The sequence below is a fragment of the Bos indicus x Bos taurus genome, chromosome 8 (genome assembly GCF_003369695.1).
Source record: "Bos indicus x Bos taurus breed Angus x Brahman F1 hybrid chromosome 8, Bos_hybrid_MaternalHap_v2.0, whole genome shotgun sequence".
Classification (NCBI taxonomy): Eukaryota; Metazoa; Chordata; class Mammalia; order Artiodactyla; family Bovidae; genus Bos; species Bos indicus x Bos taurus.
In genome coordinates, this window is record NC_040083.1 from 60589333 (window position 1) to 60605211 (window position 15879).

At 39.6% G+C, this 15879-nt stretch overlaps 1 protein-coding gene across 1 annotated transcript in view; it reads left to right on the forward strand.

Annotated features, from left to right (window-relative positions):
- MELK (maternal embryonic leucine zipper kinase) overlaps positions 1-1479 on the forward strand; it is a 73096-nt gene extending 71617 nt beyond the window's left edge. Inside the window, exon 18 of the mRNA XM_027549669.1 lies at positions 951-1479. Within this exon, the coding sequence (XP_027405470.1) occupies positions 951-1128 (178 nt within the window). The 3' untranslated portion in view covers positions 1129-1479. The remainder of the gene's footprint in view (positions 1-950) is intronic.
- The last annotated feature ends 14400 nt before the right edge of the window (positions 1480-15879 follow it).

Here is a 15879-nt window from a genome sequence, read left to right on the forward strand (position 1 = left end):
ATATTCCATTGCTATCTTTGTCCAATGAGGAAGAATCAACGTTTTATCTTTGATGTGACTGCATTGCTCTGTGCTTCATCTTCCCATCAGGAACCTTAACTACAGGGTATACCTTATGGCATTTCTGGTATCTACTGCTTATTTTTAATAGATCAAGCCCCAGAGGACACAAGTAAGAAAAAGAGCGATATATTTTATAACTCTGCCCTAAAGTGTTATAATGATCATAACCTCTTATTACTATTAGAAAATAGGGCTTCCCTTGTGGCTCAGCTGGTAAAGAATCTGCCTGCAAAGTGGGAGACCTGGGTTCGACCCACTGGAGAAGGGAAAGGCTACCCACTCCAGTATTCTGGCCTAGAGAATTCCATGGACTATATAGTCCATGGGGTTGCAAAGAGTTGGACACAACTGAACGACTTTCACATTCACTATTAGAAAAACCTCAAAAACGTGTTTCTTACTAACAGGTTGGTGGCTTCAGCTTAATTTATATGAAAGACAGAAGTTCTGATGAAGTGCACAAAATAAAATATTCTTCATCTTCCCTCTGCTTTCTTTTGTTGTGAACATTGTGGAAATGGCCTGATGTTCACAGGTTATACCATTGAAAGAGTTGCATAAAGGATGCCAAAAGATTTCTTAAGCATGAATGGCTTGTATAGCTATGAATAAAGCACTTTTCTTTGGAGCAAGGGAGAATTCTGATAAAGCCTTTTCAGCTTTTTTTTTTTTTAAAGATTCTGGTTCAGCTTTTGGGAAAACACTAGTCATACTCCATCACTAATGCATAGCTAGGTCATCTGGAAACTATAAGCAGTACTGCATTGCTTAATATGAAATCATGGTTCATTTTCCCCACTGGCCTCCTAGAGGCTTAGAAATCTCTTGTATTATACAGAATATTCATGATTCTCCTACTAACTGGCTTCTTATCTTGTTTTTCACAGCTATACACTGAAGTGTCAGACACAGTCAGATTTTGGCAAAGTGACAATGCAGTTTGAACTAGAAGTGTGCCAGCTTCAAAAACCCGATGTGGTGGGTATCAGGAGGCAGCGGCTTAAGGGTGATGCCTGGGTTTACAAGAGATTAGTGGAAGACATCCTATCTAGCTGCAAGGTTTAATTGATGGATGGTTTCCATCCTGCTTGATGAGTATGGGTGTGATACAGCCTATGTGGAACCTGGTGTGATTGGTTTGATTTTTCAAGTCCACTGGAAGTACAAACTCATGTCTAAAGAGCTGTCTCAAAGACCAATATCTGTTTGTTTTTAGACAAAAGATACTATTTTGTGGGTGAACCTAAGGCAAGCCCATCTGTCATTATCTATTACTGTCTTTTTAAATCATGCGCTTTATATATTTAATAACTGTTTACTTTCTTGGAGTCACTTCCATACATGATTGTAAGCTCTTAACTATGTCTTCTTTTTAATGTGTAATTTCTTTCTGAAATAAAATCATTTGTGAACATAGCAGGCTTCTCCTCTTCTTTGTATTTGATTTTGATCCAAATAAAACCTCAAATGGTTTCTTGACTGTTAAGTAGAGACTATTTGGAGTATGTTTTATCTGTTATCAAATATGCCTTGGGCAGAAAAACAGATAAGAATTCATTTGCATAATTTTTTCCTGTCTCCGATTTAAGTAGGATTTATTGAGATCGTTAACTAAGTCACAGCTGTGGTTACCAGAGTTAAACAACACATTTAATATGTTGAATAAAAGAGTGTTGACTTCAGTAAGTGTTTTCAGTCAACAATGATAAGTATCTGAACTATGAACCCCTATAAAATGTTACTTTATAGTAATTTTCCATAAGTCTCAAGGTTGGCCTCAAATTTGTCTTTTTATTTCATTTTACTGGTCTCTAAAGGTCAGCACTAAAGTTATATTTGTATGGATTTTACGAGTTAAACTAGTTGGAGAAAAAAATAGTGTTTCTAGTCAATAGTGAGGAAATGTTTTATCATTCATTTGTTCAGTAAACATTTACTAAGTGCTTATAAGCATTAGGTTCTAGGACTGAATATCAAACTGTCTAATAAACTCAAGTTCATCTCTTAGCAGGTTGTGTATGTGTAAGTCACTTCAGTCATGTCCATCTCTTTGTGACCCTGTGGACTATAACTCGGCAGGTTTCTCTGTCCATGGAATTCTCTAGGCAAGAATACTAGAGTGGGTTGCCCTTCCCTGATCCAGGGGATCTTTCTGACCCAGGGACCGAACCCCCATCTCTTACGTCGCTGCATTGGCAGGTGGGTTCTTTACCACTAGGGCCACCTGGGAAGCCCATTAAAAGGGCTGCTGCTGCTAAGTCACTTCTGTTGTGTCCGACTCTGTGGGACCCCATAGACGGCAGCCCACAAGGCTCCCCTGCCCCTGGGATTCTCCAGGCAAGAATGCTGGAGTGGGTTGCCATTTCCTTCTCCAATGCATGAAAGTGAAAAGTGAAAGTGAAGTCGCTCAGTCGTGTCCAACTCCTAGTGACCCTGTGGACTGCAGCCTACCAGGCTCCTCCGTCCATGGGATCTTCCAGACAAGAGTACTGGAGTGGGGTGCTATTGCCTTCTCCAGTTAAAAGGGCAGATGCATATAAATCAACCAGTACTTAAATCTACCAGTACTTATAGTATAGAGGGCATGATCAACTTTGTCTGGAGGAGTAAGGAAACTTTCCTTCCTTCTTAAAGGAAACTATTTGGTCTTAAAAGATACATGAGTTCAATAGAAAGAGAAAACAGTATGACATTCTTGGCAGCATGAATAGTATGTACAAAGGCATGGAATGATAAAATGGCTTGTGTGTTTAGGGTACAGGCGGAAGGTGCTACAGGGAGGATAGCAGGGGATAAGGATTCATAAGTTTAGCTGGAAATAAGTGATGAAAACTTGAAGGAACTTGAAGCCTCCACTAAACTGTTTTGATAAAGGAGTGCTATCAAGGAGTTTAAAAATTTTTTATAGCAGCTTTACTGAAATACAATTCACATCCTATAAAATTACCCCTTTAAAGTCTACAGTTCAGTGGTTCTTAGTATATTCCTATTTGTGCAACCATCACCACAATCTAATTTTAGAACTTTTTCACCACTTGAAAGAGAACCCTTGTAACCATTAGTGGTAACTCCCAATTCCCGAACCCCCCCTGCCCCCGTCCCGCACCCCCCACAGCCCCTGGCAACCGCTAATCTACTTTCTGCCTCTATGGACTTGACTACTGTGGACATTTGATATAAATGAAATCTTATATGTGGCCTCTGGGGTCTAGCTTCCTTCAGCTTACCATCATAGTATTTTTAAGATTCATCATGTTGTAGCATATTTTAGGACTTCTTTCTGTTTTACTGCTGAAAAATATTCCATTGTATGGATATATCACATTATATTTATCCATTTATCAGTTGATGGATATTTGGGTTGTTTCTGCTTCATAGCTATTATAAATAATGCTGCTCTGGGTATTTGTGTACAAGTTTGTGTGTGGACATAGGTGTTCAATTCTCTTGTGTGTATACCTAGAATTGGAATTGCTGAGTCATCTAACATTTTGTAAAACTGACAAATTGCTAATCATTTTATGATTCCACCAGCAATGTATGAGGGTTCTAATTTTTTCACATTTATATTCTAGCATTTCTTATTGTCTTTTTTATTTTAGCCCTGCAAAGAGATATGAAGTGGTATCTAGTGTGGTTTTCATTTGCTTTTCCCTAATGACTAATGATATTGAGCATTTTTTTCATGTGCCTGTTGGCCATTTATACATCTTTTTTTTGAGAAATATCTATTTAGATCCTTTGCCCATTTTTAATTGGGCTGTTTTTCTTTTTTTTTTTTTTTTTAAGGATGTGAATATTTCTTTTTTTTTTTTTTTGTCTTTTTTTTTTTTTCTCTCTAATTTTATTTTATTTTTAAACTTTACATAATTGTATTAGTTTTGCCAAATATCAAAATGAATCCGCCACAGGTATACATGTGTTCCCCATCCCGAACCCTCCTCCCTCCTCCCTCCCCATACCATCCCCCTGGGCCGTCTCAGTGCACCAGCCCCAAGCATCCAGCATCATGCATCAAACCTGGACTGGCAACTCGTTTCCTACATGATATTTTACATGTTTCATTGCCATTCTTTTTACTGTTGAGTTGTAAGAATTCTATAGTTCTAGATAGAAGTCCCTTTTCAAATACATGATTTGTAATTTTTTTATTTTTGTGTAGGTTGTCTTTGTACTTCTTGATGGTGTCTTTTGAAGAACGGAAGTTTTAATTTTCTAAAACCCAATTTCTATATTTTTGTAAGACAGAAGGATTACTCTTCTGTTTCTACAGCAGATGGCATGGTCTAGAACAGTGATTCTCAAAAACTTCTGACCTTGAACCATAGTAAGAAGCACATTTTGCTTTAGGATCCATCACATAAACACATTTTAAAAACACTGCTTAACCTTAATATAAGAAATAATATTTTATATTTTATTTTCTTTTTTAAACATCTGGTCTAACAATTGCAATCCTTAAATTGGAGTTTTTAGTATATTTACCTTTAAAATTTTTTTTAAATTAAAAATCTTTTTTTGGGGATCAATTTAGTCTAGAAATGCTATTATTAGTTCTGCTACCCATCAGACTGGATCAAGTTAAAATAGGTTCCCTGATTGCTATTTAGGCTAAAATCTTCCTTTTCTTTAAGAAAAAATGTTAATAGTTGCCATATCATCTAAAAATCTGTCACTTAGCTCTAATTCTATAGAACCATTTGGAGAATTAAAGGGATATAGGTGTAGTTAAGTAAATGAGGCTGGGTTAGTTCTCAAGAGGCAAATAAGGTTTAGATTGTTGACACTAAACCAAATCTACATAGTTGTAGGTTGGCTTTGTTCTCCATCATCCAGCCATAGCTGGGCTTCTTGTAAGGCCTGTGTGATTTTATGTCCAGAGGAAGGCAGTGTAAAGGAGGATGAGGGAATTTGTAAAGGATTGTTGAAGGAATTGGGAGTTTGAAAACTGGAGGACTCACAAGGGGAGAGGATATGTGTCTTGTTTTAGTGAGAATAACAGGCAAAGAAAGTCCAGTGAAGAGTTGTAGGTAGAGGTTATATTTTATTCATCTTTGTGTCTCCAGCATGTAGTAGTCTCTGGAATATAGTAGGGACTCAATATATGTTTATCAAGTTTAACCACATTGAACTCCTTTTTTTGGCCACACTGCGTGGCATGTGGGATCTTAGTTCCTGGACCAAAGCTTGAACCCATTCTCTGTGCGGTGGAAGTGTGGAGTCTTCACCACTGGACCACCAGGGAAGTCCCTGAACCATATTGAACTTAAACTCACAATAAAGAGCTTTCAGAAAAACTCCAAGCTACCAGACAAGAGAAAAGACACTTAGACTATTGCCCTTTCATTGGAAGTATTCAGACATGCTGGACAGCTATTTGTGAGATGGGTCATAGAAGGGATTTAAGTATGAGCTGAACCAACAGTCCTGAAGTTCCTGTCTACCTTAGCATCTGCAGTCCAGTAACATCATGGAAGATAATCAGTTGTTTGGATGTTGGCAGCAGAGACCCCCCAGAAGCTTTTGCAGCATCATTATAGGTAGTTTTGAATATTTTGGAAGTTAGAAATGATAGAATGGTGACTGAATCTCAGGAGCAATAAAAGATTGTGTCTGTTGACTGTGATAGGGAGAAACAAAGTGAAGATTATACGGCTGTTGGGTATTGAGTGCCCACTGTGTGCCAGATACTATGCTGGATGATTTGTATCAGGGGTCAGCAAACAGGCTTGTGGGCCACCCTGCAGTCTTTTTTGGCAAAGTTTTATGGCAGCATGGCCAATATAAAATAGCTCATATTGTCTATTTTGTTTCTCAGTGGCAGGGTTGATTGGTTTTTATAATGTCTGACCAAGAAAACAGAAAGTATTCACTATCATAAAGTATTTACAGAAAAAGTTTGCTGACCCCTGATTTAGATCAGTGTTTTCAAATCATCGTAACATGTATTACACACATTAACTCATTTAGCTTTACACTAACTCTGCAACGGAGGTGGTATCCCTTTTCACAGAGGGGAACACTGAGTCTCAGAAAGGCAAATTAACAACTCTCTTCAGGTTGTATAAAGCTTAAAAGTGTGTTGGATTTGAACCAGGCATGACAGGCTCCAAAGTATAGAGGTAATACCTCTCTCCTGAAATTGTGCCATGTAGGAAAGCATGATTATATTATAAATATAAATATAATATAAAGCATATATAGGCTATGTATTAAAATATTGCTTTCTTATAGCAGCAATTTTACCCAAAATGGTTAAGACATAGGAAAACATCACTATTTCAGACTTCATTACAGTGTAATAAGTATTACAGTTGAGTGTGTTACGTGATTCTCTTTAGTAAAAGTAACAAGTTCAAAGTCTTCCCGAGTAAGGAGAATACAGTCTACTAAGGGAATAAGAATTGAATGACTTTCAGCTTCTGGATTCCACAGTGATTCCATGCATTTTTAAAGAGCTTATTTTTATAATTATGACTATTGTGTAACACAGGCCTGTAGAATTATATATTTAAAAGCCTTTCTTAAAAGTAGGATCCACTTCCTTTCCCTTTCCAGTTTCTAGAGGCTGCTTGCAATTCTCAGTTTGTGGCCATCATCCTCCATCTTCAAACAAAGATGATTGCATTGGGCCTACCCAGACAATGCAGTATTATTTTCCCATTATAGGGCCAGCTGTTTGGCAACTTTATCTGGAAGCTTTATTCTCCTTTGACATGTAATATATCATCTTCATATATTCTAGAAATTAGATTGCAATGTCTTTGATTGGAGGGCATTCTGCCTATCACAATGGTCAACTGATTTTTGACAAAGAAGTCAGGACAATTTGATGAGGAAAGGACAGCATTTTCAACAAATGGTGCTCAGATAACTTGATATCCACATGTAAAGATGAAGTTGGACTCCTACCTCACACTATAAGAAATAAAGTGTATCAGTGACTTAAATGTGAAAGCTAAAATGATAAAAATGCTTTAAAATACAGGATTAAATATGACCTTGGATTTGTTTTGTTGCTGTTCAGTTGTTCTGTTGTGTCCTCTTTGTGACCCCATGGACTATAGCGTGTCAGGCTCCTCTGTCTTCCACCATCTCCCAGAGTTTGTTCCAATTCATGTCCATTGAGCTGGGGATGCTATTAATTTCTAACTATCTCATCCTCTGCTGACCCTTTCTTCTTTTGCTTTCAATCTTGGATTAGGCAATGGTTACTTAGATATGACATGAAATACACAAGCAACAAGAGAAAAAGTTGATACTTTGTCAAAATTAAAATCTTCCTTCAAGGGACACCATCAACAAAATGAAAGGATGACCTACAGAATGGGAGAAAACATTTGCTAAACACTTTTCTGGTAGAAGACTTGTACCCCAAAAATAAAAGAATCCTTATAAGTCAACCATAAAAAAATAACTTAAAAATGAATGAAATATCTGAATAGATGCTTCATCAAAGATAAACAAATGGCTAATAAATATATGACAAGGTGCTTAACATCATTTGTCACTGGGGAATTTCTAATTAAAGTGAGATACTATTGGCATGGCTGAAATCCAGAAACTGATAATTTCAAATACTGACAAAGATGTGGAGCCACAGTAACTCTTATTCAATGCTGGTAGAAATGCAAAATGGTACATGCACTCAGGAAGACATTTTGATAGTTTCTTACAAAGCTAAACATAATCTCATTATATAACCCAGTAATTGTGCTCTTAAGTCTTTACCCAATTGATTTGAAAACTTAGGTTCACAAAAAGATCTGCATGTGAATGTTTATAATAACTTTATTATATAAATGTTTATAATAACTTGTGGCTTCCAAAATTGGAAGCCACAAAAATGTCCTTGAATATTTGACTGGATAAACAAACTGTGGTACACCCATACAGTGGAAAATTATCCAGCAATAAAAAGAAATGAGCTATCAAGCCATGAAAAGACATGGAAGAACATTAAACATAGATTGCTATGTGAGAGAAATCAATCTGAAGAGACTATCTACTATGTGGTTGCAGTTGTTCTGGAAAAGGCTAAACTGGAGACATTAAAAAGATCAATGTGATGGGAAGGAGTGTCGAATAGGCGAAGCACAGGGAGTTTTTAGGGTGGTAAAGCTACTGTATGATACTTTAATGGTGGGTACATAATATGCATTTGTCAAAATCTATCGAACTTTCAGCACAGTGAGTAAATATTTGTTGAAATCTATTCAGGCTGCTGTAGCCATGAACCATAGACTGGCTGGCTTAAACATTTATTTCTCACAGTTCTGGAGGCTGGAAAGTCCAAGATCAAGGTGCTGGTAGATGCTTGCTTCCTAGTTCAGAGATGAATGTCTTCTCGTGACCTCACATGAAGGAAGGAGTGAGTGAGTTCTCTGGGGACTTTTGTAAAGGCATTAATTCCATTCACAAGGGCCCCATCCTCATGACATAATCACCTTCTAAAGGTCCCACCCCCACATAGCATCGCATTGGGGATTAGGTTTCAACATATGAATTGGGGAGTAAGGGACAGACACAAGCCTTCATTCTATAGCATGACTGTAATATGAATTTTTAAAAAATCGTTTAGAAGGTGAGATAACCCAGGAAGAAAAGTACACTGTGACAAGAGGGTCTAACTGTATTACAGATGTGTGAAACAATCTCTTTAAAGGGAGTGGAGGAAAAGGTGCTGACCTAAGTAACTTTGGAAATGAGGGAAGTGTGTAAGATTCAGTGCAAAAGGAACCACACATAAGCACTCTACTCTCAATGATAAAGTTGTTTCTCATGGGAACACAGGTTAACACTTTCGATACTTGTGATATTCTGATACTTCTGATATTGGAACTGAAGTAAATGGATTTTGGGTGGTGGAAGCCAGATTACTCACCATTGGAGTAAGAATTTACAGATAAACAAGGGAAGGAAACTAGAATAATCTATGCAGTGTTTACCTTAATATAGATACAGATGGTTACATATAGAAATATATAAACCTATATATAAATACACAAGTTCATATTTGTATGTATATTTCTTCTTTCAGCTGAGAAAGTTTCAAAGACACCTGGTAGCAGCAAGCAGACTTAAGGCTCAGATCTTAGCTCCTAATATTATTCTCTAATAAAAGGAACCAGGGCTCCTTGGAGAACTGGCTGATTCTAGGACTGGGGCTGGAAATATGGAAGATGAGTCTGGATCATCTCTTACTGCCAGAAAGTGGGGAAGTGCTAACGACAACAGTAACACCCACATTGATAAGGATGTGTCATTAAGTGGAAGCGTTAGAGTTGTTGGCAATTTTAAAATATTTAAGATGTTTAAAATGGCTATTATTATAAAAGCTCTGTTAATGGCCTAGCTGGGAGACTGAGCGATTGCTTGGCCTCTAAGAGATTCTGGTACTCAATTGTAAAACAGAAGAAATAATGCCCTCCATGAAGAGGGATTGCAAGAATTGTTAAACTATGTGTACAACTCAGCACAGGGTCCCCCGAAAAGGTCCACAGACAAGCTTTACGATGTCCTCCTCACTGGAATCTGTGGAGTGGCCTTGCCAAAACAGATCTGATACACACGGCCAGCCCTAGTCCTTCCTCTACCAAATTTAACACCCCCAAATGATTAGCCAGTTAACCTCATGCCATTTGTTGAATATTCATTATTGATTCACTTTAAGAAATTTTTGATCTGCCCTGGGTGTTCATTGGAAGGACTGATGGTGAAGCTGAAACTCCAATACTTTGGCCACCTGATGCGAAGAGCTGACTCATTTGAAAAGACCCTGATGCTGGGAAAGATTGAGAGCAGGAGGAGAAGGGGACGACAGGATGAGATGGTTGGATGGCATCACTGACTCAATGAACATGAGTTTGGGTAAACTCCGGGAGTTGGTGCTGGACAGGGTGGTCTGGCTTGCTGCAGTCCATTGAGTCAACAGACATGACTGAGCAACTGAACTGAACTGAACTGAATTAATTTATTTTAATTGGAGGATAATTGCTTTACAATATTGTGATGGTTTTTGTCATACATCAGCATGAATCTGCCAGTGGTGTACATGTGTCCCCCTATATTGACTCACTTTTAACTTCATTTGGTTCAGCTACTCAGTCAACATTTATTGAATTTGAACTTGGTACTAGGTGGGATGTGGGAAAGAATACATGTATTATCCTGCCATCAAGGTGCTAAGGGTCTCAGTGAAAACTACACTGGGCAGCACCCAGATGCATAGAAGTTCACAATGGCTTTTTGGTATCTCCTTCCTGCCCAGTCCTCATCTAAGTCAGTGTTACAGGAGGCACCTGTTCCTCTTATGGAAGGGCCTGGCTATGACCTCTTATTCAAAATCTGAGGCATTGTGAAGACTTCTCTGAGCCCAGCTGTGGCATTTGTACCACTGTCTATGAGACTGTGCACTTTAGCAGGAAGAGCACTGGATGCCAGGACTCAGGCACTGGGAGAACTCAGCAGACCTGGCACAGTGGTGTGACCTTGGGTAAGTCACTGGCTGTCTCCAGGTTTGGTTCTATAAACATGACATGTACATGGAAATACAGACTACAAAGATGTACAGACCTCTTTCAGAGTCCCTCTTAGCTGACACCAAGGTTTGATGTGTAATTTGGAATGATGGATTAAAATTTAGCCAAGAAAAGTAGCTCTGACAGAGTGGCTACAAAAACCTCAACATGTGACGTAAACATAAGGATGCTCCGACCCAGACAACATGCTGACTCTGTATTTAGATGTCCATTCTGCTGATCTGCTTATTTTTCTGAATTCCCATTCTGGCTTATACACTCTAAAAAGCCTCAGGCATTTGCTTGATGGAGAGAAATATCTTCCACAGAAAAATATTTTGAATTACCAAACACAGAGTTATAGAGCAGAAAGGTGTAATTCCATAGGAGACTGAGAAAAGTTTGGTGGTTAATGGGAAATTTCCTTTTTTTTGGGCTGTGTCACACAGCATTTGGGATCTTAGTTCCCTGACCAGGGAACCCCCTGCAGTGGAAGCCTGGAGTCTTAATCACTGGACTTCCAGGGAAGTCCAGTGGGAAATTCCTGATATGTTTCCTAAGAAATGTAAATCATTTAGAAGGCCAGGGTGAGAGTGGAATATTCAGAGCTGAGAGTGGAATTCTTTGAGTCAAGGGTGCAAAAAAAAAGGCAAGGGAGTGTCCCTCAGGATTTAATCTTTTCATTTTATTTTTATGTTTTACTGTATTTTAAATGTTAAATTTGATTCTGTTTTGGGCTAGACATTAGAATCAGGAAACACTGATTTGTAGAATTTCAGGGACCCTTGAGGTAAGTCTACTGCCTTCTCCCCACCCTTGCCCTGTCCCTGCCATGCCCTTAGCTGAGAGGAGGCTCTCTTTAGAGAGAGAGATGGAAAGAAATCATAGGGGACAAGTCCAGGGTGACAAGATCCACCATCCATCATGACTCCTGACCACGAACAGTTGGCGCCTTTCTCTTTACTCTGTGGGTTTTTTTTTTTAATTAACCTTTTTTCATTTTTCCTACTTTAGAATTTCACATTACAGTCCTTTGTTCATTCTCCTCTTTTCTCTCGATAATGAAAATGGATATAATATGAACTTAAACTCACTTGCCCTGGGTCATTGCCAGTGCTTAATAAAAGTGTATTAGTATTTGTAGTAATGGTAATAACCCACAGATAATGATGTCGCTAAAGACCAAAGGGTCCCCTTGCGTGAGAAGCCCCCCCTTCCAGTCGTCTAGCTTTGCAGAATTTAATGGAGACCTTGACTGCTTCAGATAGTCATTGTCCCTTTTAAATTATCAAGGTTTCATGGAGACAAGCGTTCTTCACTTAAGGGTTTTCCAGACTGTCTGATGTGCTGGGCTCTGGGTAACCTTGTTCCTATGTCATCATATGTCATGCTGCCTCTCGGAAATTGTTCCCTGATGTTTGCAAAAATGAACTACTTAAAGGAAAACTAAAAAAAATTCCTTTTATTCACTTACACACACACACACATGCACACTTTACTATTGGAAATGGTTACTTTCAGATAAGTGGGTCAGGGTCATGAGGGGAATTGAAGCTATGTGATGTGAGGAATGGGGGAAGGAATGGCCAGGCTTCATGGAGACAGGAATGAGATGTAACAGGTATCTTCAGAAATCTGAAGGTTTATGGAAGAGAGATTTGAACTTTTATGGATGGACCCATTGGGTATAAAGAAGAATACTACCAAATGCACAGGTTTGTGCTTAGTTGCTCAGGCATGTCCGACTCTTTGCAACCCCATGGACTGTAGACCAACAGGCTTCTCCATCCATGGGATTTCCCAGGCAAGAATACTAGAGTGTTGCCATTTCCTTCTCCAGGGGTATCTTCCTGATCCAGGAATCGAACCTGGGTCTTCTGCATTGCAGGCAGATTCCTTACCAACTGAACTACAGGGGAATCCTTATAGGTTTGCTATGAGGGAGGCCTTTCTCCTTCACTATTTGGGAAGGAAAGATGCTTGCCTAGAAATGGCCAGTTCCCTATCCCTGGAGTGCTCCAGGAGAAACAAGACAGTCCCTCAGCTGGAACGATGTGCTGTGCTCAGTTGCTTCAGTCGTGTCTGACTCTTTGCAGGCAAGAATACTGGAGTGGGTTGTGCCCTCCTCCAGGGGATCTTCCCAACCCAGGAATCGAACCCGTATCTCTCCAGCATCTCCTGCATTGCAGGCAGCTTCTTTACCCACTGAGCCCTCAGCTGGGACTGTGGAGGAAGGCTCATAAACATTTGGTGACTTTTGAACTAAATCATTTGAGAATCCCTTGTAACCCTGAGAAGCAATAATTCTATGTGGTTCTTGACAGGAGAATCTAGGATCTGATTTTTATGTTGCAGAATGGGAGCCCCAGGGCTTTCTTGGTAGAGAGTTCAAGTCTAGGATCTGGCTTTAGGAAGGAAGAAATGGCTCTTTCAATGGCCCAGCATATCCCCAGGCCTCAGGGTGATACTGTCTCACCCCAGGCAAACTGCAGCTGGATCTAGCCACTGTCACTACTTCTCTATGGGAGAAGAAACAATAAGCCATTCAAGTCAAGAGAGAAGACCTTTGAAAGAGGGATAAACAGTGGTGCCTGATGCTACAGAGAGGACAAGGATGCTAAGGAATGAAAAGAGGGCGTTAGATTTGTCAAGGAGGAACCAGGGGCAGCTTCAAGAGTGTGGTGGGGCAGAAGCTTGACCTCAGGGCCACAGGAACACTGATGAGAAGTAGAGGCAAGAAATCCAGACCACATGCTCATGGATTTGATGGCAACAATTGGATGGAGCCTAGACAGGTAAGACCTATGAAGATGAAGATTGAAGGCACAAGGGAAGGAGGATGAAGATGAGGACAAGTAGTGAATCTTGGAGGCAGAAAGGATGTTGGGTAGGAGAAAAAGAGAATTTCAGTATGATATTTCTGGTTTGCAAAGTGCTTTACAAATAGCAATTCTTGATGCAATTCTATCTTTTAAGTAATAGTATTCTACAGTCTTCGGATATCATCTCCATTTTTTCATACCCACAAATAGACTCCAAGCAGATGGGATGAGTTTAAAGAGAAATGCTATGGTCAGAAGGGGATATTAGAGTGTGGCTATGGAGGAAACTGCCCAGAGGTAGAGTCCCCAAGCACACCACCACTGAACACCACTGCTGAATTCAATGACTACCTTATTCCTGCTCCCTGACGCTGTTGACCACTTCCTCCATCTGGAAACCCCTCCTGCTTTTGATTATATTCTCTTCTGGTTTTCCTACCACTCCTCAATCTTCTTTCCAGCCTCTTCCTCTGTCTGTCCCTTAGATGTTAGATGTTAGTTCTAGGCTTCTGGCTTGGCCATTTCTCTTTCTGCTTTTCACACGTTTCTAGATGTTCTCTTCTGTCCTGTGGCTCATGATGCTTCCCACATCTAAATCTCTGGCCCAGTCCTCTTTCCTCAGCTCCCAGCCTCTGTGTCCAACTTTCCATTGTCCTCCATTTGGATGTCCCATAGGCACTTAAAAGGAAACATTTCTAGACCTAAACTTATTATCTCCACAAACTCTATTTTCTCCTATAATCCCCGTCTTTAGAGTGACCATACATCCCAAGTTGCCTGGGATAGTCTCAGTTTAAATCTGTTGCCCCAGCATATTAATAATATTTAATAACATTAATTATTAGATAATATTAATTTACACATTATTTATTGTTCATCTCATTCCAGTAGACTGAGACTCTGGAGAATGGAGATGGTGTCTTTTTCACTTTGATATTCCCAGTGTCAAATGAGAGTCTAGCCTATAGAACACACTCAATAAATGTCAAGTGAAGACCATGAGGGCTTCCCAGGTCGTGCTACTGGTAAAGAATGTGCCTGCCAATGCAGGAGATGCAGGAGACTTGGGTTTGACCCCTGGGTTGGAAAGATCCCCTGGAGTAGGTAGGAAATGGCAACCTTCTCCAGTATTCTTTCCTGGAAAATTCCAGGGACATAGGAGCCTGACGGGTTACAGGCCACGGAGTCACAGAGAGTTAGACATGACTGAGTGACTAAACACAGAAAGACCATGAAGATGAAATTAAGGGATAGAATTGGAACCATAGAATATCAGAGTTGAACGGATAGGCCTTTAGACTTGTCTTCTCATTTTATATAAGTAAATTGAGGCCCAGTGTGGTCAATAAACTTGACCAAAGTCACATGGCCAATTAGTAGCAGGGTCAGTGTTAGATTCCATATCTGTCAGAATTTATCTAAGGCTCTTGTCTAGGTTGTTTAAATTTTCTTCACTAAATAGAGAGACAACTTAGCAATCAACCTTCATTAGGTCCTCTGTGTGTTTTCTAGGGATTTGGGGTGTGGCATGGAGGGGCAAGGGCTTCTCTGGTGGCTCAGTGGCAAAAAATCTGCCTGCAATATAGGAGATGCAGGAAACACAGCTTTGATTCCTGAGTGGGGAAGATCCCCTGGAGGAGGGCATGGTAACTCACTCTAGTATTCTTGCCTGGAGAATCCTGTGGACAGAGGAGCCTGGCGGGCAACGTACAGCCCATGGGGTTGCAAAGAGTCGGACACGACTGAAACAGCTAAGCACAGATGCATGCATGGAGGGACAAGTATAGATGTTCTTACTTCCAATAATGTTCAGAACAGCTGAGCAGACCTTTCAAGGCTTATTTGAGAGGCATTACACCGGTTTTCTGTTGGAGACATTTTTACCTTCTTAACATTGCCAGACCAAGTGAAAATAAAATCTGATCTGACAGGAGCACAGGTGGTGTCTTTTGTTAGTGTTTTTAAACTGAGAATCAGATGCTGTGAAATATCCTCAGCACAGCAAGTGGGAGGCTGTGATATCCTTTACTGCTCTGACTTTTGTGTTGGTGGATGTGGGGATTCTAGAAAAGAGGTTATCTGACTGCCTTTAGTAGAATTCTTACCCTCTTTTTTAGTTCACTTCTGATTCTTCTCTTACCCTGGTCTTGCTAAGACATCATTTGATTTTGAAAAAAAAAAAAATCATTCTCTTTTTGCAACTTTGTGTTCCTCTTATGCAAAATGAGTAGGTTAGGCTATATACTCTCATAGCTGCTTCTAGCTCTGAATTCCATCAGAGAAGACTCCTCTGTCCAATCCTTGGAGCAGACTTGGACATTCATATCATATATATATATATATATTTATATATATATATTTTATATATATATACACCCTTCCCTAGTGGCTAGGATGGTAAAGAATCTGCCTGCAATGCAAGAGACCCAGGTTCAATCCCTGGGTCAAGAAGATCCTCTAGAGAAGGGAATGGC